Source organism: Macaca nemestrina, chromosome 4 (genome assembly GCF_043159975.1).
Source record: "Macaca nemestrina isolate mMacNem1 chromosome 4, mMacNem.hap1, whole genome shotgun sequence".
Lineage (NCBI taxonomy): Eukaryota > Metazoa > Chordata > Mammalia > Primates > Cercopithecidae > Macaca > Macaca nemestrina.
The window spans coordinates 121381493-121406934 of NC_092128.1; the positions used below are offsets into that span (position 1 = coordinate 121381493).

The 25442-nt window shown below is 50.0% G+C and overlaps 1 protein-coding gene across 8 annotated transcripts in view; it reads right to left on the minus strand.

Moving 5' to 3' along the window:
* Positions 1 to 7187: 7187 nt before the first annotated feature.
* The window catches only part of LOC105492381 (cordon-bleu WH2 repeat protein), a 300253-nt gene continuing 281998 nt past the window's right edge, over positions 7188 to 25442 (minus strand). For all 8 annotated transcript variants that reach the window (XM_011759456.2, XM_011759450.3, XM_011759453.3 and 5 more), the window contains 5 exons: positions 22857 to 22954; positions 19716 to 21595; positions 18510 to 18629; positions 17085 to 17348; positions 7188 to 8574 (listed from right to left, as the gene is read on the minus strand). In XM_011759456.2, the coding sequence (XP_011757758.2) occupies positions 8557 to 8574; positions 17085 to 17348; positions 18510 to 18629; positions 19716 to 21595; positions 22857 to 22954 (2380 nt within the window). In that variant the 3' untranslated portion in view covers positions 7188 to 8556. The remainder of the gene's footprint in view (positions 8575 to 17084; positions 17349 to 18509; positions 18630 to 19715; positions 21596 to 22856; positions 22955 to 25442) is intronic.

The window sequence follows — 25442 nt, forward strand, 5'->3', positions numbered from 1 at the left end:
CTTTAAAAATGCTTCGTGGGCTGGGCATGATTACACACCTGTAATCCCAGCACTTTGGGAGGCTGAGGTGGGTGGATCACTTGAACTCAGGAGTTCCAGACCAACCTGGGAAACACAGTGAGACCTTGTGTTTACAAAAAATACAAAAATTAGCTGGGCGTGGTGGCACACACCTGTGGTCCTAGCTACTTGGGAGGCTGAAGTGGGAAGATCTCTTGAGCTCGGGAGGTAGAGGTTGCCGTGAGCCAAGACTGTGTCACTGTGCTCCAGCCTGGGCTACAGCGCAAGACGCTGTCTCAAAAAAACAAAAACAAAAACAAAATGCGTCTTACCTCTGTCTCCTGAGACAGGAACACTTCCTGGGGTACTATGAGGGGAGAGTGAGATTTGGGGCCACGCCAGCATGAGGGTGAACACAGCTGTGTGACCACAGACAAGTCATTACATGTCTTGGGGCCTCTTGCTCAGCTATAAAAAGGGGAAAGCAGATTTTAGGAGACCACGTATGTGAGCATGTGGACCAGTATCTTGGCATTGTCCCAGGAATGGCTTGTGAACTCTACTTGGCTGAATCATCTGAACTTTTAGGAATCCCAGTTGTCTGGCCTGTTGAGGTTAACTACTCATGTGGTTCTGATTTACATAAGGGAAGATAAAAATGACAGCTACTCAGGAGGCTGAGGCAGGAGATTGCACCACTGCACTCCAGCCTGGGTGACAGAGCAAGGCTCTGTCTCAAAAAAAAAAAAAAAAAAAAAAAAAAGGCAAAGCAAACTCAGAAGAGGAAAAAAGAGGTGGCTCCTGCTACCTGCCTTCTCGTCCTAGTCCTAGTATGCACAAGGATGCCACATGGGCAGGTAGACCCTCGGGGCAGGAAGGAGCCATAAAATTCCACTGCTCTCAGCACTTGGAAAACAAGCCTTCAGCGAGCAGCCACTCTGCCTTTGGCCTTGCTTTGCTCTGACATCCAGGATCTAGCCAGCCACAGGGCGATCTGGGGTGGTGAACGTCCTGCCTACATCATAGCATGGGGACAGGAGCTTTTCATGGCAGGCTCATTTGCTGTAGGACATGCACTATTCAGGATGAAAACTCCTACTGGATTTCCAGGCCAGAGCCTTTCTGGCGCACCCGTGACTCTCCTGCCATGCTGTGGGTGTCCTGGAGGTCCGACAGCCTCACAGGTCCTTCCTTCTGAGCTGCTTGTCTGCTCCCTCACTCCGAGCACCCACCTCATGTGCCCTTTGACTGGACACCCACCAATGACTCCACTCTCCCGCCCCGGCCGCCCCGCTTCACTGCAATTTGGAGTCTGTCCAGGTCCTCTGAGATGCCTCATAGGAGGGCTCTGTTTCTCCCCACAATCAGGCATGTGCTCATTAGTCATGGTATGAGCGGGTCATTTTGGAGCTTTCTATCTGAGGCAGGGGCTGTGGGGTTGATCTGTTTTGCTGCCTCAAGGCTTGGCAAGGCATGGGGAGGGCCACTGCTGGGCAGACCCACCTGGGCTTTGGTCAGGAGGGCGAGCGGCAGCCTGGGGATGCAGCTTCTCCTGCAGTCCCCCTTAGAGGCATGGGAGCAAGCTGCGTGATGACAACCTGTTCCGGGAAACTCCTTTCCAAGCCGACTTCTTAGGAATGAGGTGCTGCTTTAGAAATCCACAGCAGAGACCAAACTGTCACTGCCCTGGCCACGGGGTCCAGCTGCAGATTAGGAAATGGGCGTAGTGCAGGAAGATAGAGAAATCAGTCCTGTCCTTTCCTAGTAATGATGCTGTCAGATGGGAGGAAGGAGCCTTGACTTCCCAAGCCCATCAGAGGCTTTAGGACAGGACTGGGGTCGGGATGCTTGACGTGGAGCCTGTCTCGTACATCCTCTTTGAACCCTTCTCAGCCTCCTGGAACCCTGGCAGTTGGTCCTTGGTACTTTGATCCTTCTGCTGAGTTCTGACAGCCCAAGGCCATCTTCTCTCTGCCCCTCGCCTAGTCTGGTGATACGCATCCGCCCTCCCCTCCAATCACATCTTGCCACGCCCCATGGTCTGGAACCATCTGCCCTCTGCTCCATCAGAATCTGCATCAGAGCATGTTGTAGGCTGCTCAGTTCCCTTCATAAAACACATATAGTGCTAGCACTGTGTTCCTAGGCCTAAAGGCCCCACGTGAGTAAGACCTGGCCCCAGAGTGCCCAGTCACAGAAGCCCATGGATTCTAGTGTGCAGTGGCCACAGCAACCTGAGGCGCCACCTTCCACAGGGCAGCGGCATAAGGATGCCGGGTCTCCCATGGGAGGTGGCTGGGCTTTGGAGGATGAATAGGAGTTCTAAAGCAAAGCATGGAAGAGTCCACATGGTATGTCTGGGGAAACACACATAGCTTGATGTTTTTCAAGTTGAGTGGAGGGGCACCAACGGGAGCCACAGTCTTACCACCAACTCACCGCATGTCTTGCTGGCCCTTTGCTTTCCTGGGCGGGTCTCTCCACACAGTCTGCAGTGTGGGGCACCCAGACACCAGGGGAGGAAGCAGGGGGTCTGTGTGTGAGGCAGGGGGGCTTGGGCAGAAGCCACCGACCCTGTCCTCAGGAGATCTAGAGAGCCCCTGCTGAGGACACGGGTGGGACAGCAATGCATGGACAGCAACGGGCTGAGAAGTTCACCTTTCTACCTTGCTTATGCTCCTCAAGGTCTCTGCATCTATATGAAGGGTCTGGAAATTGAGTCCAACCACTGTAACACATGGCTTTTTCCATTAGGAATGAGAGTGGGCTTCAGTCAGCTCTGCAGGAGCTACTGCCCCCGTTCTTACTTAACCGGAGCCCCAGATGGGCACTTGGCCTAATCACTCATGAGCGGGAGCCAAGGTCATCACTTCTTGACTCTTCAGCTTTTAACACATTTGCGTCTTCAGTGAAACTTCTGGATTTGCAGGCAACAATCTCCATCCTGGGCCTATCTCAGTGGTGGAAATAACACGGCATGGAATCACCCTGTCTTCCCCCCAGGAGCATACCCCTGCGAGGCCCTGGCATGTGTTCTTGGCCTCTGGACATTTTCAGGTGTTGCTCCTCTGCCTGGCTGGCTGCTGCTGCTCTTTCACCCTGCTGACAATGACTGGACTGTTCCATGCTCGTCAGCTCAGAGCTTCTGCCCAGCCCCTCCTCTGGAAGAATTCCCTGTCTCGCCCCCTGTGTTTCCCCTCCCTTGGAACACCAGGCTCACTCATGGTGATTGGCCAAGGCCATGTGGCCCCTCTATTAGTGGGCTTATTGGAAGGCAGGGACTAAATTAATTTGTAATTTCTTCCTAGCACCAGTCTGGCTTAGAGAAACTTTCTCCGTGTTGGTTGGAAGAAAAAACAAAAGGAAGGAAGGAGGGAAGGAAGGGAGGAAGTAAGGATGGGAGGAGGAACAGAAGCAAAGAAGGGTAGGTGGAAAGAAGGGAAAGAGAGGAAGCAAAGGAGGGAGAGGAAAGAAGACAGGAAGAGAAAGGAAGGAAGGAAAGGAAGGAGACCTTTGGTGACAACAGAAAAGCAAGGCTGCTTCAGTGCCTGAAGCACTTTACCCCAAGGCTGCTGGTGGCCTCCTACTGGGACATCCCCAACAGGTCCACATCTCTTATTTGGATCTGCTGGCTCCTGGCATCACCATCAGGCCAGGGCCCAGTGCCTGCCTCCTGGCACTGGACTACAGAGAAGGGGGTGGTGATGTTGGCCCTGGCTCCCATTTGTAAGACCTGGTGCCATAGATGTCCCATGGAGAGTTCCATGGCACCTGTTAGGAGATGGGTGGCAGAGGGAGACTTTGCTATGCTTGATGTTCAGCCCCCTGGGAGGTGCCTTTGGGAGCTGGGGAGGATTTGCCTGAGACCATCACACCAAAGACAACTGCAGCCCCAGCCTCCATGCCCCGTCAGGGCCAGCGGTACAGCCTGGTGCCTCAGGCTGCTGGAAACCTCCCATCGGCCCCCTCCCTTTCCTTCCCAATCAATCAAGTGAACACCACACCCTGCCATGCTCAGACAGGGCTCAGCTTTCCCTCATTTCCTAGATAGCCGCTGTCCAAATCTGGCATCGCTCTCCGCTGCCTGGATCTTCCCAGCGCCCCCTCCTGCCTCCCAGAAGCCAGTCCAGTCCCTTCCCCAGTGACAGTATGGTTCTTTGTGATAGGAAAAAATAAAATTCTTAAGAGTAAGAAAAGCATGCATAGATCTCTACTCCAATAAAGCCCCTTGGTCTAGGGCAAAAGCTGGGATCAGTCAGTAGCTCTGAATCGAGTCCACAGGAGCAGGCACACCTGTGCCCAGGTGCCACATCCGGACACAGTGCATCAGACCAGGAGCAACCATGGCTGCAACCCAATCCGCGGAGGTGTTTGGGCCCTAAAAAGCTCCCTTACACAGCACAGGAGTCAGGAAGATGTGGGGAGTGAAGCAGGGAAAGGCAGCCTTCCTGGATGTCCCTCTTCCCTCCCTCTCCTTGCTCTCCCCGCGCAGCCATCCCGGAGGAAGCTTCCTGATTGGTCAGATTTCAGAACTGCGCTCTGGTGATGTCGCTGTGTGCCGAAAAGCTCCCGAAAGGAGTGAGAGCTGCCGGGGGACCTGCGCAGGGCCGACTCAGCGTCATGTACTCACTCTGCCTCCTCCCCTCGTCACCCACAGGGTCGAGATAAGAAGGGTTTGTGAACAGAGTCGTGGACTTGTGGGCTGGGAAGACGGCCCTGCTGGGCTTTGGGTTCGGCGGTCGTATTGGTCTTTCTCTTTGCACCTTTTCTCTTTCTCCCTTGTTAACAGATGTGATGACACTTGTGTTCCTTTTAAGTTCCAAACCAGTAGAGAAATCTGACGCTGAAGTCAGGATAATAAAGGTCAACTTGCCCCATGGCTCAGCGCTGGGTTCCCTATCGTTCCCCCGCTGCCCACCTGAGCGCGGTGAGCTGCCCTCAGCGAGCTCGGGTCTGGGAAGGCTCCTGCGCTTGTTTAGATCAGTGTGAGGAAGAGGGGAACAGGTCAGAGGCCACACTGTTAGGACAATGACCAGAGAGGCCATGGAGTGGGAGCAGCAGACAACTGATGACTGCAGGATATGCCTGTGGAGATGGGGGAGCTGCTTCCTCTGTCCTCCTGACTGGATGACCACAAGGGAAGGTCGTCCCCGCTGGAGCGGGCAGTGGGGCAGGGTGCCACAGCTGCTCAGGCAAGGCACTGCGAGTTGGCCAGGCATGCGAGGGAGAGATTTTGTAGGTAACTAAAATTTGAGATCAGGAGCTTCAGTGAAAGGTTGCCCAGGGCTAAGTGTGGGGACTGTCAGCACAGAAAGGACAGTCTGAGGCTACGCACAGATGCCCAGAGCAGGACGTTACAGCACCAGTGTCCAAGAGGCAGTGTGGGATTCTCAGGCAGACTGCACATGCACCTACCCTGCCTAGACCAGGGCAGGAGGCATGATCCAGGTCCTGCCTCAGGACAATCAGCAGGTTCAGAAGCTAGACCCATTGGAGAGGTTCTCCACAGCCTGGTGGGAGGCCTGGAAGGACCCACGTGGGCTCCCTTCTGGGTGTAATGTGTAATACAGAGGCAGGGAGACAATGTGAAGTCCGGACCAGGCCAGATTCCGCCTGCTGCTTCCCCTTGGATATTCACTCTTTCCTTGAACATTTACTGAATACCTCACCTGAGCCAGACAGTAAAAATACCATAGGATTTATGACCTAAAAGGGGACATTTTGGGAAGGAGAGAGAATGCCAGTAATAATATGCTGGGATAACCGACGTGACCAGGCCTTTTCCTGGGATCTTGGCCTGGAAAGTTCATTCAGAGCTGCATGTTGCCCCATCTCCTGTCTATAATCAGATAGGCAGGTGTGAGCCCCAGAGGCGAAGGTGATGTGGGGGTCAGGCAGAGGGAACAGAGGCAGATGTGGGCACAGCGGGAGCAGCGAGGAGGGCTTGACCTTGACTGTGGCAGAAATACACAGAGGGCTGTGTCTTGAGGACAGGGTTGGCCCCTCCAGTCTATGTGAGTGCGCAGTGGTGGTACTGACATCTCTGGCAGGTTAATGCGAGGAAGGCACACAGGAGCTCCTGGGTGCATTCAAGAACTTGGTGGTGGCTTGATGTTGATACAGGACATGGGGGCGGACATCAAGGCCAGGGACGTGGGATGTGGGCAGTGTCTGTGTATGTGGGCAATGTGGATCTAGGCACTAAGAGTCCTGTAGGTGAGTGATTTAGACTTAACTCTGTAGGCAATCCAGAGTTGCAGAAGCATATTTCAACGCTAAGAACATCACTGAGGTACTCAGTCGTCTGGGCCTTCAGTGTGCTCATCTGGAAGATGTTGCCTTCATACCACCTGGGCTCACTGAGACGATGAACCAAGAATAATCATGAAACACTCTGCAAAAAGACCAAAGTAAGGCCAGAGGCTGTCATTATTCCGTATTCCACACTTCAAAACCCAGGCTTCTGTGCCGCTTGAGATGCAGAAGGCAACACAATTTCAAAAGTAGATTTAGCCTAAAGTGGGTCCCCCTTCGCTCCTAAGGAAAATGAACTAGGGAGGTGGGTGCCCTCTCGTCCCTTCCGAGGCCCACCTCTGGGCCCCTTCTGTCTGCCACCCCCTTGGTCTGGCCGGGGAGCCGGGCTGCTCTGAGAAGGGGGACACCGTGCAGTATGTGAAGACCGGGGCAGAGGCCAGCAACACTGTTTCTGCTTGACCTCCCATTCCTGACAGTGGCCTCCTTGTGCCCCTAACACCCAGGCAGTGTCCTGCCCCTGGGCCTTTGCACTCACTCTTCTCGCTGCCAGTCATGTGTCCATCTGGAGTTTGCTCCCTCACTTCCTTCAGGTTTTTACTCAATGGTTACTTTCTCACTGGGCCTTTCTTCATCACCCTGTCTCCTTCATCCCCCTTTCCTGATGGTTTTTCTTCTTTATACTTATCAGCATCTAAATATACTCAACATTTTGCTTACTTATATCACATCTATGATCTGTCTCCTCCATAGTAACATAACACGAATTTCACAAGTGTGGGGATTTCTGCCTGTTTGTCAGCTGCATGTAACCCAGGGAATGGAGGAGTGCAGGAGGGAGCCGGAAACATTGTTGGTTGAATAAATGAATCCGTCCTTCCCATTCTGGAAAAGGGGTATCCAAACCGACTGTAGTATGAAATTCACACAACAGCTGAGATTTGCTTTCCTTTTATTTGTGGCGCTAAAAGACAAGTAGTAGACAGCTGTGATGAAGAGCAATTGGCTGGCAGCTCATGCCTCACCAAGAGTTTAGCAACGTTCATCAGTGAATGCAAAACAGCTTCCATTCTACCTGAGGCCCAGATCTGAGATCGCTGTGAAACATTCAAGTGACCTCACCATACTTGTTTTCTCACTCAGATACAGATTTTATTTCATCAACACATCTTGATTTCTATTACTGTTTTTTTTCAATATAACAAAATGTTTTAGAGATATAGATATGAAAAACTACTGCTGTAGTTAAACCTCATTACAAATATTGGTGACTGGGCACCATGTGCTAGGAGAAGACCACGATATCATACAAAGGGAGCCAACAAGCTGTTGGCAAACGTGTCAAGTCTGAACCAAAACTGTGATGCTCTCAGTGCAACTTTGATCTGAACTCTGTGATAGGCGGGCATCCAACATCCCTGCTCCTTGACCCTCTGCAGGATTCCAGAAGGCTCCTAGAGAAGTTACCAGGCTCTGTACACAGACACCATGGAGGAGGCCTATGTCACTTCATAGCCTGGGGAACAGATGTCCATGTGGGGCACTTCCCATCCACTCCAGTGGTGTTGTGACCTCAGCCACCCGCCACCCTTGGAGGACTCAGGCATGCCCTGGCCACATGATCACGTAGGATTGTTTTCTGAGTGGTAATAGTTGATTTTAAAAAACTCAATTGGTCAGATCATGGACTATGACCCTCTGTGAAGTGTTAGCCCCAAGTATTTGAGGAAGAAGAATCCAGTAGTTTTACTACCTATCAAAGCTACTTTTGAAAAGCTTCCCAATGTTTTCTTTTTTTTTTCCTTACTACCAAAACACACAGCATCATGGAGCATATCACATTCAGATTGTTCCAACTGATTCATATATTTTTTTCTAAAATTCAAAAGATCTTAAATCAGTAAGTGGTTTCCTCCATCTGCATGTGGTAAAAGTCTCAAAGGTCCAAAATCAGTCTAAGGCATGATTCTTTTCACTTTGCCCATAAATATAATTAAGTGTGAGTGTTGGGCTCCAGCATTTATAGTCCCATTAACCTGCCAACAAGAATCATTTATTAGCAACTTAAGATATTCAGAGGCAAAACACATTTCCTTGGCACATGAGCTGCGCAGCAACGCAGCATCTTCTCCTTTCCTTTCGAGCTGTTTATACAGGAACACACCGAAAATCAACTGCGCACATTTTGGCCTGTAGACAAGAAAGTAACACCAAAACTTGATGTTCCTGGCTATGCAGACTCCTTGAGTGATGCCTGTGGGCATCTTACAGGTGGGTTTCTGCAATTCTCTGGCCTCTGTTCATTCACACGAGCAAGGGCACCTGCAGGGAAGAGAGATTCACAGTTATTTGGTATCTGTCAATAAGCCCAGGATGCAGATCTTCCTGTGCTAGAGAGCTCTGGGCACAGCCACTCTTGCAACAGTACTCCTGGAACCCCCCTCCCAATTCCTTTGACCTGCAGAAAGGAGGCTGTGATCAGGGCTGTCCTCATAGACCTTCCATGCTCCAGTTTCCTCATAAAGGCTGCCAGGGAAGGACGACTAGCAGGATGCAGAGGCCCAAGGTCAAGGGAACTGGGAGGTGGGCCCTGGGATTCTGGTCCAGACAGAAGACACTGCCTCTTGGGCTGTGTGGGTGTGCGTCTGAAGACTTGCCCTCTGCTCAGGTGGGCCTGAGAGGATCGTGACTAACATTTGATGTGGGGCGAGTTACCCTCTATAACTTCAGTTTCTTCATCTTTATATTGGAGACATACCCATAATAATGACAATAATAAATTGCTTGTTTGGTTAAGCTGATGTTTTAATCAGTGGACTTGTGTCACGCTTGAAATGGCGTGTGGCACATGGTAAGCACACAGGAAGTATTCTAGATACTTTCCATGTGGTGATGATGGTAATTGTGGTGGTGGTGGTGGTGCTGGTGGTGCTGGTGGCAGTGATGATGGTAATTGTGGTGGCAATGGTGGTGATGATGGTGGTGATGGTAATCGTGGTGGTGGTGGTGGTGGCAGTGGTGATGGTAATCGTGATGGTGGTGGCAGTGGTGATGGTGGTAGTAATCATGGTGGTGATGGTAATCGTGGTGGTGATGGTGGTGGTGGTGGCAGTGGTGATGGTGGTGGTAATCGTGGTGGTGGTGGCAGTGGTGATGGTGGTAGTAATCGTGGTGGTGATGGTAATCATGGTGGTGATGGTGGTGGTAATCGTGGTGGTGATGGTAATCGTGGTGGTGGCAGTGGTGATGGTGGTAGTAATCGTGGTGGTGATGGTAATCGTGGTGGTGATGGTGGTGGCAGTGGTGATGGTGGTGGTTATCGTGGTGGTGATGGTAATCTTGGTGGTGGTGATGGTGGTGGCAGTGGTGATGGTGGTGGTAATCATGGTGGTGATGGTAATCGTGGTGGTGGTGATGGCAGTGGTGATGGTGGTGGTAACTGTGGTGGTGGTGATGGCAGTGATGATGGTGGTAATTGTGCTGGTGATGGTAGTGATGATGGTGGTGATGGTAATTGTGGTGGTGGTGGTGGCAGTGGTGATGGTGGTGGTAATCGTGGTAGTGGTGGTGGTGGTGGTGGCAGTGATGATGGCGGTAATTGTGCTGGTGATGGTGGTGATTGTAATTGTGGTGGTGGTGGCAGTGATGATGGTAATTGTGCTGGTGATGGTGGTGACGGTAATTGTGGTGGTGGTGGTGATGGTGGTTATTGTGCTGGTGATGGTGGTGATGGTAATCGTGGTGGTGGTGGTGGTGGCAGTGGTGATGGTGGTAATCGTGATGGTGGTGGTGGCGGTGGTGATAATTGTGGTGGTGATGGTGGTGGCAGTGGTGATGGTGGTAATCGTGGTGGTGGTGGTGGTGGCAGTGGTGATGGTGGTAATTGTGCTGGTGATGTTGGTGATGATGGTGGTGATGGTAATCGTGGTGGTGATGGTAATCGTGGTGGTGATGGTGGTGGTGGCAGTGGTGATGGTGGTAATTGTGCTGGTGATGGTGATGATGGTGGTGATGGTAATTGTGGTGGTGGTGGCAGTGGTGATGGTGGTAATCGTGGTGGTGGTGATGGTGGTAATTGTGCTGGTAATGGTGGTGATGATGGTGGTGATGGTAATCATGGTGGCAGTGGTGATGGTGGTGGTAATCATGGTGGTGATGGTAATCGTGGTGGTGGCAGTGATGATGGTGGTAATTGTGGTGGTGATGATGGTAATCATGGTGGTGGTGATGGTGGTGGTAATCGTGGTGGTGATGGCAGTGATGGTAGTGATGATGGTAGTGGTGGTGGTGGTGGTGCTAGTGATAGTGGTGGTGATGTAGACCTTGCCCTGTGCATGCTCTCTCACGCCTCCCTTGCATCAGTCTTACAGATGAGGAAGTGAAGCCCCAAGGCCCAGAAGAACTGGGAGAGTCGACACAACTCGGGTCTGTCTGACACTGGGCGCACTTGCCCTTTTCCCGATGCTCCTCCATATCCCTCTCTTCTCTAGGTTCCCTCGGGCCCTCTTCCTGAACTCCCATGGCAGGGATTTAACATCTATTTCAAGCCTGTCCAACCTATGGCCTGGTACCACTTTAAATGTATCCCAACACAAATTCATCAACTTTCTTAAAACATTATGAGGGCGGGCGCGGTGGCTCACACCCGAAATCCCAGCACTTTGGGAGGCCGAGGCGGGCGGATCACCTGAGGTTGGGAGTTCAAAACCAGCTTGACCAACATGGAGAAACCCCATCCCTACTAAAAATAAAAAATTAGCTGGGCGTGGTGGCGCATGCCTGTGATCCCAGCTACTCAGAAGGCTGAGGCAGGAGAATAGCTTGAACCCGGGAGGTGGAGGTTGCGGTGAGTGCCACTGCACTCCAGCCTGGGCAACAAGAGATAAACTCCATCTCAAAAACTATATATATACACACACACACACACACACACACACACACACACACACACACACAGAGACACATATATATAAGATTTGTTTTGCAATTTTTTTAAAGGTCATCAGCTATCGTTAGTGTATTTTATATGTTGTACAACACAATTTGTCTTCCAGTGTGGCCTAGAGAAGCCAAAAGATTAGACACCTCTGATCTACTTGTACAAACACAGTGTTCCACTTAGCCAGATGCTTCCTGAGGGCCCCACTTATTAATAGGGGGAGTGTTACAGTCTGAATGCTTGTGTGCTCCCAAATTCCCGTGCTGAAATCCTAACCTCCAAGATAGTGGTATTAGGAGGTGGGACTCTGGAATTTGATGAGGTCATGGGGGTTGAACCTCATGAAAGGATTGGTGTCCTTATCAAGGAGGCACCAGGGAGCGTGTCTGCCCTTCCATCACGTGATATGATGGGCAAGACTCATGGGACTCATGATGTGGAAGGAGAGGCAAGCATGCAACAAAAGCCATACCAATTGCTAGCGAAATTAGAGCTGTGGTTTGCATTATGAAGGAAAAATTATGGGATGCTGTATTGGGAACCTAATCTAGACTGAGGGAGGCTTTCTTTCTGAAGATGTGAGATTAATCAAGGAACAAAGGGATAAGTCAGGAATGAGCTGGTCAAATGTGGGGAACAGCTCTGGAGGAGTGGAGAACAGCATTTGCTGGCCCTGAGGGTGGTCACTGCGGTAGGTGTGCTTCTCCCAACAAGTTCCTCCCCATTCTACTTGCAGAAGAGGCAGCTGACTCAGTAGAGCTGCAACAAGCAGAACAGTCACACGCAAAGAGTCTGCAAAGATAGAACTGACCCCTGGGTCTCAGGACAATTTCACATTAACCAAAGCATACCACAGGTTTACATTAGGAGCAACCAAACCCAGGGGTGATGCAACTGTACTTTGGGTCGCATTCACCTACTGATAGAAACTGCTATTCCCTAGTCACAGCAAGTTGGAGTTCTCCAACGCACATGTGAGGACCTGGGGCTTAGACGAAAGGAGAGTTGCTGTGTTTTTTCTCTTTCCTGGTTGGGGGCCTCCTGTTACTGTTACATGTCTAATCATTTCTCACAAGGTCTGTGGTCAAGGCCAAGTGTCATGACGCGTGTGGCCCGCATCAATTAATCCTGCCATGGGAAAACAGGCACCTGAGGGCCCAGACAAGAGACTGGAACTCAGTTCAATGGGACGTTTCCCAAAGCAGCCAGGAGCTGATAAGGTGTCTGGGCCCAGCAGCAGCAGGACCTACGGAAGGGCTGGGAGAAGTCACTTATGATGTCTGTGCCCCATTTTTGCACCTGTCAAAGGGGAGCTACGACCTTGACTTCCAAGAAGGTTTTGGGGTAGATGCTTGCCCTGCTGCCCTCCTGGGAGGAAAGATCCACAAGTCATCGGGATTAGCCTGTCCCAGCTTCTTTTGAAAAGTTTCTAAGGTCAAGAAAAGACTCCGCGTCCCCGCCCCCTTCCTCTGGCTGAGAGCTCCTGAGGGCACAGATGATGCTTCTTTCGTCTATCACAAGCAGCTCCGACAGTGCCCGGACCCTGGTAGGTTCTCCGGAAATGCCTGTGGAATGAAGCACTAGACATGAATGTTTTAAATATACACATGGATTAGGAGGGTGCTTGTTGTACATTCCAGGCCTTCTGAAATAATGCATTTAAAACAGATCGACAAAGACAGTCAGACGCATACAGCTTTGCCTTTAATATGAACGCAGGGCTGAGTGGAAGCAAGTACTGAGTGTGGGGTGGGGTAGGGGCAGATCTGAACACTGCCTTCAGGAGGAGTGGGTGTTCCACTGAGAAAGTGGGTACACATGCAGCCGAGCTGCAAATGCTCTTATTTGGAGCTGGAGGAGAAACACAGCTGGAAGTTTCTCTGGCAGCCACAAATACAGAGGCAGAGACATTACTGGATTCACACCATGAAGACAAACGCAATTTCAATTGCCTTGAAAAATGGCAAAGTCACTCTTAAGGTAATTATTCCTCCTACATCAAATTTACCCTTTTGTATTTGATCATGGGCAGCATTACTGCCAACGTGAAACTTGTGTATTACAGGTTGGGTGACCAATCACCCAGTTTGCCTGCGACGGTCCCAGAATACCTTCCCAGCATAGCTGGGCACCCTCATTAAAAGGAGGAGGCTGCACTGCTATGGGGAGGAGGAGAGCCTGCAGATTCATGCACTGCAGCGCTGGGAAAGCCAGGGACACCCCTCCATTCCGGGATGTGCTCCCAGCAATGCTATTCTGGAGCCCTCGCTGAACACCCAAAAGAAGACCCAGGAAACTCTACATCTACTGAGAACCTATGGAGAACCGATGAACACTGCACACCGTGGGAGCCCCTGAATTTACTGTATTTTCCTCAAGGTTAGCATAGCTTTTACCATTTTTCTTTCTTAAAAAAATTTCATTTATTATTTTTTAAAGAGAAAGGATCTTGCTCTGTCACCCAGGCTGATACAAGTTCAGTGGTATGATCATAGCTCACTATAGTCTTGAACTCCTGGGCTCAGAAATCCTCATACCTTCACCTCCCAAGGAGCTGGAACGACAGGCCCGTGCCACCACACCTGGCTCATTTCTATATTTTGTAGAGATGGGGGTCTTGTTATGTTGCCCAGACTGCTATCAAACTCCTAGTTTTAAGCAATTCTCTCGCCTCAGCCTCCCAAAGTGCTGGGATTACAGGTGTGAGCCACTATGCCCAACCAGCATAGCTTTAAAAGTCCAAAAGGTGAAATAAAACTAAATCATAAGAGGCAAAGTCCATATAATTTGATGTTTGCATGCCATACCATACACCAAAGTGTATTTACTACAAAGACAATATAACCTCCAGGATCCATGCATAGCAGAAAACTGTCATCTAACCAGGCTTGTTAAAAAAATTGTAATTCATTTCCCGAATCGCAAAGTTTCCTGTGACCACAGATCTACTCTCAACACAAATGAGCAGACAGGGCAAACTGCTAGGAAATGCAGTTGGTTAATGCCTTCAAGAGAATGAATCATTGGTCCAGGTGAGGCCACCTTGGCCCCCTGCACCTGAGTCTCCCTGATGAATGCCGAACAGAGGCCAGGAGGGCAGGTCCATCACCCAATTCCTGTCCTCCTAGGGCAGGCTTTCTTCAGCGGATTTTTTTGTGGTTCTCTGATAAAGAGTCAATTGCAGGAAGGCTCTGGGATCACCGGGCACGGTAGTAATAATGAGACTGAGGGGAACGTTGTTTCCAGCGCAGGACTCAGCCGAGGAACTCAGGGCCCAGCTTTCAGCCCGGGAGCATCTTGTAAATGGCGCGGGGCATCAAAACCTCAGAAATACCACATAAATATGAATTGCCTATAACTTTCCAGGGTGGATAAGGCAGACCACACGACTCGAACTAATCCAAGAAACAATCAAAACCTGGACTTTTGAATGCCCTTTGAAGCAGCTGACAGATGGCTGAGACTGTGCGAGAAACACAAGCCCGGCTCCCGCCCTGGCCAGCACTTTATAGCCGCGGTGACCTTTCCCTCCAAGCATGCCTGGGCCTCGCGCGGCACCAACGCCCACGGCCTCCTCCAGGCCTGGCCTCTCTCTCTCCGTGGCTGTGCATTTCTCCTCGTTTTCTGTCTCACAGCACAGCTTCCTCTGTTCTTTCGGGCTAGTCCCAAACTTATTTTTTTTTCCTTTCTGTAAGGCAGAAGAACGCATTCTCAGAAGCCAAAAGTCCTAGTGTTAAATTTATCTCCTCCACTTGCTGGCTGTGGACCCTGGGCCAGCTTTCAGCTTCTCAGGGCCCCAGGCCCTTCATGACTCTGCACAAGATGGATAGGGTAAAAGAAAAAGATGCAGAAACCAGTCACTGAGATGAGTTTTATAAAGCAGTGAGTACAGTGTGCGGTCATGGCCTTCACGGGATCCTAGTCAGTGCAATTCAAAACGCATGAAAGGCTCAAATGAGATAGACAATTGTCTCCAACCTCAATGTACAGTGACTTGGAAAGCATTGGAAAATTGCAGATTTGTAGGCTGAAAAATATGATTCAAGATGCAGATGTCCTGTGGACTTACATTGAGAAACAGTTTTAGAAGCTCAGAAACGTACCCTGGGATCAGTAGAGTGACAGAGCTGATCCCAGCCGCACAGCTTCAGACTCCTCCAGAGAGCCTTCCAATGACCAGCCCTTGAAATCGGTGGCTGTCATGTGTGTGGGGCAGAGAGGATGCCTCGGAGCTGCACCTCAAGAGCCATCTTCAACAGAATTTGTGCTCATTTTTATGACCCCTATTTAGCCATTCACCCCAATTTCTTCACTTTTCCCTCATTTTACATAAGTACTTACATTCATCAACACATAAATTCCATAGGAATAAAAAAGCATAAAGAAAACCAAAGAGCCTTAAGTAATTTTTAATTGCCCCCCATCCTGAGGAGATGGCATAAAACTTGCCACATCCCTTGCCATCTGGGTAAGGAGATTTTTCTCCCCAGTATCTGTGGGTGGGCTGTGCATTCAGTGACGAGTGGCTAGCATCTTTGCTGGCTGAGGTCTCAGGGCCACATCACACAGTTATGAATGCCTCACCCTCACACTGGGACAAGCTCTGGGGAGCTGACCCGAGAGCCATCACAAATAGCCCCTGGGGAGCGCACAGAGCCGCTGAATCAGTGGGTGCTCAGGCTGTTCTTGCACAGGGAAACAAAGTTGTGACCTCTGGGTGTCCACGGAGACCCATCCCTCGAGGCAGTACCTTTCACAGTAGGGCTGCCTGCGGGGTGTGGGGCCTCCTCTGTTCTCAGTGCCCCGAGGCTTCTGAGTGGGAGATCTGGACAGCTGTCTCTCTTCTCCATGGTGCCAGCAGTCCTACGTGAGAGTGGCTTACCCAGAGTCTCTGGGGTTACCTGCTCTCTACAGAGCACATAGCTTGTGACCTGGGGATGAGCACTTCTTGTGCCCAAACTGATCCACATCTAAGTCCAGGCCCTGTGTGACCAAGCCAAGCGACTCACTCCTCTGAGCCTGGCCTACTTTATATAGAAAGTGAGGATAATCTTTAGCACTAACCCCTTGGATACAAGTGAAAACATAAGCTTAGGATCTGGAAATAATCACTCAGAAAGTAAAATCTTTTTCCAGCCTCCCAGTGATTGGCATAACTCCCCACACTCACTAGGAATGGGCAGGGACGGAGGGTCAGTCCATCTACTGAATCACATCAGAATTGAAACAGGTCTCAGAAGCCATCTGGCCCAAGCAGCCCTTTAATCTGGGAATTCTATTGCAGGGGCCAGGTGGGCAGTAATGTGCAGACCAGCACAAGACCAAACTGTGAGAAGCTGGGGAGAAAGCCGGGGAGATCCAGAAAGTGCATGCTCTGCCCAAGGGACTTCAGATTCCATAACTGTCCAACATTAGGCTGGAATGCAAGCATGTACGAGTGAGTGAGTGAGTGAATGAATGAATGAATGAATGAATGAATAAGGCTGGAGGCTTCCATGCAGGCTGAGGGCCATGAATTTGTGATGTGTGCTCTGTGGGGCCCCAAATGGATGACATTCCATCCTCTCTATGGACCAGTAGAAACTGTGGGTTAGGGTGGGACTGCGCTGGGGTTACAGTGGGGTTTAGATTCCACTTGTCACCGTCACCAAGGAACTGAGGACTGGAGCCGGCACCTACCATGCAGGAGGCCGACTTCCTCACCCGCGGACGGGAGCCTTCATCTGCCACTCTGGTCAGTACATGTGAGCGACACAGCAACGCCGGCTCTCTCCCACCCCACTCCCATGTGACCGCCCCACGGCTCCTGCCCACAGGCAAGTGTGTCCCTGGATCTGAGCCACACCTCCATCCCTCTGGCCCCACAGAAATGCACACGCACAGTTGCCGTCACCTTTCTCAGTCTCGCAGCCCCTGTGCCGGAGCGGATGGCGTCCATCAAGGCTTGCCTTGCGTCCATGGTGTTGCTGGGGGTGTCTGTGCTGGACCTGGAGGCCGTCCTTGGTGCAGAGAGAGCCTGGGAGGGTGGAGGAGGTGGTGGGGGCACGGCTGGAGGGGGCGGAAGGCCAAGATCTTCTAGCAGAGGACTTTCCGAGCCCTGTGCAGAGCGCGCAGCATCTCGGAAGCTCCGGAGCTCCTCAGAGGCAGAGGATGCCACCTGGCAATGAGATGATTAAATGACTACTATAGAGTGAATGTCTCCCAAAATTCAGGTGTGAAATCCCAACGCCCAAGGTAGTGGCATGAGGAGAGGAGGACTGGGGGTGGCTAGGTCATGAAGTGGAGCCCTCATGAATAGGATTAGCGCTCTTACACAAAAAAGGCTCCAGGGAGATCTCTCAGCCCTGCTACTACATGAGGACGCAGAAAGAAGGCACTGTCTATGAACCAGAATGTGGGCCCTCACAAGATACTGAATCTGCTGCTGCCTTGATCTTAAGACTTTGAGCCTCCAGAACTGTGAGCAGTAAAATTCTGTCATTTATAAGCCACCCAGTCTGTCGGATTCTGGTATAGCAGCCCAAACAGACTAAGGCAGTGACACCGTCCCCAAAGGTTCTGAGAGAGCAGCACACGGCTGATTATCTTACCCTTGGACCTGAGATAGTTCTTTTGCAATAATCCCAGGAAGTTTGTCCACTTCATGGCTGAGACATCTGCCCCCATGCTCTGTCGGCAGCCAAGCAACTGACCCCAGAGACCAGAAGTTGGCAGTCCTGCCTTACTGAGAACTCTCTGACCTCATGACTTTTCTTGACATATAAGAATAGACATAGAGGCTGGACACATATATCCAACCCATTAATGGGGGCAAGATATGCACTCAGAACCTAATGAGTGATGTACAAGTAGCATTTTCCCTCAATTTCTGTGCCTGGAAACTAAGACGAGACCATTCTGCCCTAAACTCAAGTCCATATTGGCTCCCAAGGTTGTGCAAAAACCAGCGCTATATTCATGCAACAACTTTTTTCAGGGTGTGCAGTGGCTTCAGTTCTGTTTGTCCAGTTAGTGAAGCCTGGAAGCCATGCCAGGTGTCCAAGTGACTCAGTTCTAGGCACAGGAAGGAATTGTGCTTCAGCACAGGCTGAGAGAGTGTCTGGAAGCTCTCACTGCTCCTTGCCTTGGCTGCCCCAGGCTCCTGGAGCAGGGTTTCCACTCCAGTGTCTCAGGCAGGCTGCGTTGGCCACTCTAAAGACGGATGGTTCACTATCCACTCAGAAGAACAGAAGCTCCTGGAGCCACCACCCAGGTGCCTGGGGAGAAGGGGTGAGTGGGTTTGACCTCCTGGCACCATGGAAGGCCCTTCACCTCTTACCTTCCTCAGGCTGCAGGTGCCGCTGTGCCCGCGGATAGCTGCCAGCAGTGCAGATCGCTCGCCCTCTGCCTCCGTGTAGGACAGTTTCACTGGCCTGCCCTCCCCGGTGTGTTCTGCTGTCTAGAATATTAACAGTGTCACATATTTCACTGAGAACATGGAGAAATGCGAACTGTAAGGCAGCTCATGAGAAAACCCACTCATGGGACAGGCACGGTGGCTCATGCCTGTAATCCCATCTACTTGGGAGGCTGAGGCAGGAGAATTGTTTGAACCCAGGAGGTGGAGGTTGCAGTGAGCCACGATCGTGCCACTGCACTCCAGCCTGGGCCACAGAGTGAGACTCTGTCTCAGGAAAAAAAAAAAAAAAAAAAAGAAAGAAAATCCACTTACGTCAGCTGAGACCTATAGGGTCAGTTTTATACCCCTGTCTATGAGAAGGCACACATAAGAATCAAAGGCTGCGTATCTGGGGTAGTTTCAAACTGCCTCTGAATGGCAGATCATTCCTGTTATTCATCCTAGCGTTCCAGAGCTGATGTGTGTGTTTACATCTTGCAGACCCAGAAGAGAATCCATGGCCCCCACTAGCTAGTGCCTGACTTTGGACTAGGCCCCTTGGCCTCACTGTGCCTCAGTTTCCTCATCTGCAAAATGGAAGAAGTATCTCCTTATTATCAGCATTGGTGTAGCATGCAAATGAGATAATACTTGTGGTATGTTAAGTGCCTAGACAGTGGGCAAGTCGTGTCCTAAAATTACTCCTGTGTTACTGAAGAATGACAGTTTGCCGCTGCTACAAATGCATATGGGAAAGAAGTGGCCCTGCCTGAACTTTCTCCCCCGTTCCACTGTTCAAGGATGAGCATACACATGGTCCTGCCCCTGGCCTCTCCACTCCTCTGGCCCTGTAGATGGACATCACCGGCTGTTACCTTTCCCATGGGGCAGCCAGGGGCCTGAAGTCAGTGTGGACTAGTCTCACACCCATCCATTTTGTCCCTTTAGTAGTTCAGTACAAATATCTGGAGGCAGGGAATTCTAGTTAAAATGACACCTGTGTGGTAAGCCTCAGTGTTATCCTCATCCCGTCTCTCTCTCTCCTCCGCTTTATTCTGAGACTGAGACCCGTGCACTGAAGTGGGCAGGTATGGAAGGCCTGCCCAAGACCTCTCCGCAGCCTGCCCTGGAGGCTGCCATCCTCACCTTGCGTAGCCTGTCCTTCCCTCCTGCAGAGTGGATGGCTTCCATCAGGGCAGAGTGCAGGGATGTGTCTTTTGGGACTGGTCTCTGGACAACAGGTTTGAATTTTTTCTTCGGCCCAAAAATACTAGGTGACCAAATACTGTCTGTTTCATTTCCATCTGTAGAGAACATACTGGGCTTTTCCTCTCTTTCTAGGAGAATGTGGCTTTCTGTGCCAGACCCTTCTGGAGGATGGGAAGGCTTGCCGCGGCCTGGGGCATGCACAGAGCCATTGGCCAGCTCCCTGCTGCAGGCCTGGGCATTGGACATGTGTGGAGGGGGTGGGTCTGTACCATCAGGTGCGTGTCTGGGTTCAGATGCTGAGTTGGCCTCCTGGTGACTTGTGCTTTGCTTTCCACTGAAACCACAGCTCTGTCCCACAGAAACACCATCCCTCTGGGAAGACTGAACCAGTGAAAAACAGGAGCTTCTGTGGATAGCAGCAGGTCCATCCTGAGTATACAACTTCCTGTGTGGGCTGCTGACCTCCCTGCTAGGAGGGGCTCCCACTGCTGAGTCTTCCCCATGGTTGTCAGGAGGAGTGACACAGGGCCGCTGGGCACCGTCCTTCCAACCTTGTGTCTCTGAGTGTGGGCTGGAGGTCCTGTCATCTTTCACAGTTACAGGTGGTGCAGCCAGCACTGGCACCCTGCCTGCATAACCCTTCTCGGCATGGCCGTGCGGCCTTACCACGTCAGCATGGACTTTCGGGGGTCCTATGCGCTTGGCAATGGCAGAGGCCACATACTGGCTGGATGTTCTTCTCTGAGGCTTGAGAAATGTGACTTCTGTGTTGTGAGCTGCTGGCACCTTCACGTGACGCATGCCCATGGTGGGGGGCTGGCTTCTCCCCTCCTCGAGGGGGTTCCGGCCCTCATGGTGGGCAGACTGCTGCTGGGGCAATATTGGCTTGGGGTCTGCTTGGTGTCTGCTCTCTGGATGCTGCGTCTGGGTGCGCACAGGCGGGGAGGAGGGTCCCCTGGCAGGGTTCTCCGAGGGCCGACCCAGGTGCTTTTCCACAGAGTTGCACCTCCAGAACTCTTTGACTTTCCCAATGGGCTGAGATTCTGCTTCAGGCACAGACGAAGACAGGGAAATGATCCTGATGCCGGTGGTGTGGGGATTCACCAAGTTCCCCAGCTCGTCAATCTTAATGGCGCCGGTGGAGAGGGACACGTCTCTGTCGTAACATCGCATCTCTGACTTTGGAGGAATGATTTTATATGTTGTGAGGCCGTGCTTCAGTCTGTAGCTTCTCCCTGGGTTTTGGCCTCGTTGGTGCCATGACGCTGGTGCCAGGGGAGCGTTTTTATCATTGCCCTCCTTTTCATTCACTGGTTGGGAATTCACTCTCTCTGTGGCCTGAGTCCTTTCCCCGTCAGCACAGCCATGCACTTTGTCTTTCACTTTTGCATTTAGGTTGTCTGTGTGAAGATTCGAAGCACAAGAAGTCACCCTGGGCGCTGTTTCCATTAGATTTCCGTCTTTACAGATGTTGGATAAGGCCACACGGATTCCTTTTCCCATGTCATGGGAAGCGGGGTGCAGGGCAGGTACTTCCTCCCTTGCCTTTCCAGGGGGCTGGCTGTGCTCAGCCTGAAGTGGCGCCAGGGAGGCTCTCCTGCTGGTAACACCCTCCGAGTTGAAAGACCCAGCATTGTTGTTTCTATTGGAAAACAACCCCGAATCCACAGGATCATCTGAAACTTCCCCTATGAATGTTACTGGGATTGCATCTGTGTCGCCGTGAGGGACCATGGCATCCTGTGGGCAGTGGTTGGATGTACCATGGATGGAGCTGGTAAGGGAGCTGGTGTCGGTTTCATAGCTGTCTTCCATTTCTGCAAAGAGGGACAAACACAAATCACAGATGTTTCCCACGCCAATTACTTAGTGTAATTGCAGCCATGACTTTGATTTCCCTGAGGTTACTGTTGAATACATTATTTACGTACGTTTTAAAATGTTATTTGGGTTTGTAATCTACATAATATGCCTGGGGCCAGAATCTCAACTTTCATTACTCAACACAGCTGTTTGCAGATCCATGATGTTTCAAGGCAAGGTATTCAGTTACAACGTGCTGCCAACATCCTTCACTCCTGGGCAACAGAGCGAGACTCCGTCTCAAAAAAAAAAAAAAAAAAAAAAATCGATTTCTAGATCCAAGCCTCTGGAAAAACTATCTCAACATAGAAACATGAAAGTGAGTTTTGGGTTTTGACCTCCATGTTTCTCATGTCCACTAGAAGCACAACAGAATCCAGAGGACCACGGGCTCTAGCTTTAACTTCTTAAGGAAGCAGATGACTAAGTCTTGAGTATCTCAGAATTACCATTGCTCTTCCAAGCACCAAATGATGCAATGGTCATGGGGTCAGAACCTGCGGGACACACTATGGCTGATTCAGATTTTTAGCTCTGTCAGCTATACATTCTCAGGACAGGAAACTGAAAAGTGAGTCAGACAAAAACAACCCGTCAGTTTTGCAGTCTGTTATCTTCTCTCTCTTTTTAAGGCATGATAAATATCTAATTTTTAGTTTATTTTCAACATATGCCTTGGAGAAAATAACATAGCTGCTTTGTTTGAAAGATTCCCTAGCTGTTTACTGCAATTATTTGCCATCTGCTTTGGCCTTCCAGTATTATTTCCCCAAAATATATCAATATAATAGCAGTGCCATGAGATGCTCCATTATAAATGGCTTCATTGTGGTCAAAAGGCTATTTCTCATTGAGATGCCATATATTAGCAAATCAAGAGAAGTCTTAATGAGGAAATCTGTTTATCTTTTGCACCACCCTTTTTATTCTTTAGCATGTGCAGCATACTTTTTAATGCGCAGAATTAGTATTATTCAGAGCACACTGTAAGCAGCTGTCTGGATGTTTCCAGGTACTGCTTGGCGGCCCAGATAAAAAGCAGTCTACTGGAAAACTGTGTGTGCCTCACATCCAGGCTTTCACCAAACTGGCCTGGAATTCCTTCTGAAGGCCGTTTCCTCACGTAGATACATCAAAGTATGCTCAGAGGAAGTTACTGTTGGCACCTACTTTCATGCAGCATAATATCAAAGTAGTAGATCAGGTGGTTCTTACCTTCCAGGTCTTCATCAAGTTCTGCAAGGGTTTTATGGAACTGTCCAGTAATTAATAGGTCTTCTTCATCATTTGAGGCTGTGGCAGCTTTTTCAGTTCTGGGGAAGACCAAAGAGAAAGGAGCACTCATTTCTCTTACTATTGATTTAATGTACTCCTTTCCAGGAATATCTGAGGATAGAACAGCTCATACTCAAATTCAAGCAGTCACATACTCACTGTACTGCTGCTGTCCTCAGAACTACGGAGACGCAGATTGTTCATGGGTGTGTGTGTCCCCCGTGCGTGTGCACAGGTGTGTGTGGGATGCAGGTGCCATGTGTGCATGTGTGGAGTATATGTCTTGCATGTGGTGTGCATGTGATATATGGTGTGTGTGTGGCCCCAAAGTGTTAAAAGTAACCAAACCACACACAGCTTTCATTCACTCTGCAGACTGAAGTCAAAGTTTTAATTCCACTGCACAAAAGACGGGTTCATGTGATCCAGGATTTGCTTGCATCTCTGCCTCGCACTACAGCAAGTTCCCTGCACCTGGCACCTGGCAAGAAGGAATGAAGCCATCTGGAGGCCAAGTATGTGCACGTGGCTGGGGGCTGGTCCACCTCACCTCGACAATGCACAGCCTGGCTGTTCCTCGGCACTTGGGGATTTGAGTGCAGCATCGTTCGAGGTCCCAGTGATAACGGCTACATACCTCTGGCGCAGGATCTGCCTGCTGTTAGGAGGCCCACGGGGAGGGTTGTGCAGGGCTGCATGGAGGAGGGTTCCCAGAAGTCCCACCAACTTCATAAGCTCAGCCTCCATTTGTGTCCCCCCTAGCAGTGACCCACCCTGCCATACTCAGAAAACGAGAAATTTCACTCCCCGACTATAAATGACTTTTACAGACTCTATGTTTACTTTGGCTTAATTTCTACCCTGGGTGGGTGACAGGGAGCCTGATAATGCCACTTGCAGGGGCAGGGCTTGGGGGCTTGATAATGCCCATTGAAGAGCTGTACTCCTTGGGATCTTGAACTGGGACATAAAGATAATGAGGATGGCCAAGAAACCTCACAGCAACAGTAACAGGAATAACCGCTCCACCCTTGACCCTGCAAGCCCCTTCCCAAGGTCCCCTCTCAGACTCAACAGGAGGAAGCTCCTAGCAGCGTGAGGCCTGCCTGCATGCCTTTGTGCCAGCCCCCGAACACAGCTCTTTTGCACCAATTATCTTCTTATAACCCTCACAGACAGTTTTTCAGGTAGGTAGTGTTGCTGTCACTGTGGTACAGAGATGAAACAGAGCTGCCCAGGTCACACGGGCATCCAGAACCAGGCCTCCTGCCCCAAAGCCCAGGAACGACCAGCTGCATCTGGGGCCACAACACATAATAATGTGGCCCCTGTGGCACGGGGCAGCCAGGAAGATGTCAACCCGTCTGCTCAGAGAGCCGGATCTGGCTTTATTTGCGTCACAGGGACAATGGCATCTGTGAGACAACTGCTGCCAAAACAATTTAAAAACTGTCTTTGCAAGGGCTCTTGCCTCTATTTTCCTATTGTGCAGAAAATACAGAGACATGTCTATGGCAATTGTCTATCTTCAGTGAAAGCTGAAGGTTTGTTTTCCGCTGATTGTTAAAAATTGAGGACCAATTTCCATCATTGCTAATCAGGCCCAGATAATGATGCATGAAATAAGCTTTGCACAACCCTCACGTAGCAAAGTTTTTATTCTGATAAATGAGTCTTTCTTATTTGGTGACTATGTCCATTTGGGAGCCAGGAAGTGGCTTCCAGATTAGTCTCAGCTAATGTCCTCTGACAAGCTACACAAAGGGGGCTGGTTGGAGATGTGTGTGCATGTGGACCCATTAATAAGGACCACAAGAGGTGCATGACTGTCTTCCCTATTACTTTTGCCACGGACTTTAATTATTTGAATGCACTTTACTAAGGTTGTGCTTTTCTCTTTCATGAAATGTGATGGTTTAAATATATTTAAATTTTTAATAAAATATATGGCAGAGAAAAATGGAAATTGCTATATAAAAGAGCAATCTGAAATGGAAAATAGATTTAAATGCTTGGAAAGATGGAAAACTTTTTAAATGCTTGCTCTTAGTTTAGGATGCTTAAAGCCCAGCCAAACAAAATTACAGACATACTTTTACTTCAAAGTATTTGCCTTTATTTTAAAGTATGCTTGACCACGTCACTCACTATGAGAATGGAACATAATGATATCACATAATGCTATCAATAAGAATTAAAAAAAAATGTAAGATAAAAACTCCACTGATTCTACCATTTTGCAAAATAGCAAAACAAAACAAAACCAAACCCACCCCAAGCTGTTGAAGATGTGATGAAATCTGAGAGACCCACACTTGTTGCTACAGATTTTAACTGGAAAGCAATGTGGAAATATATATCAAAAAACACACAAAACAAAAATCACTTTATCTTTGTAAGAACTTTGGCCCATTAATCTCTCTTTTAATAATCTACCTTAAGGAAACCCAATAGAAGGAAAAATACAAATACAACAATGTTCATGTTAGAATTCTAGAATGTCCAGCAGTAGGCAGTTACCTAAAT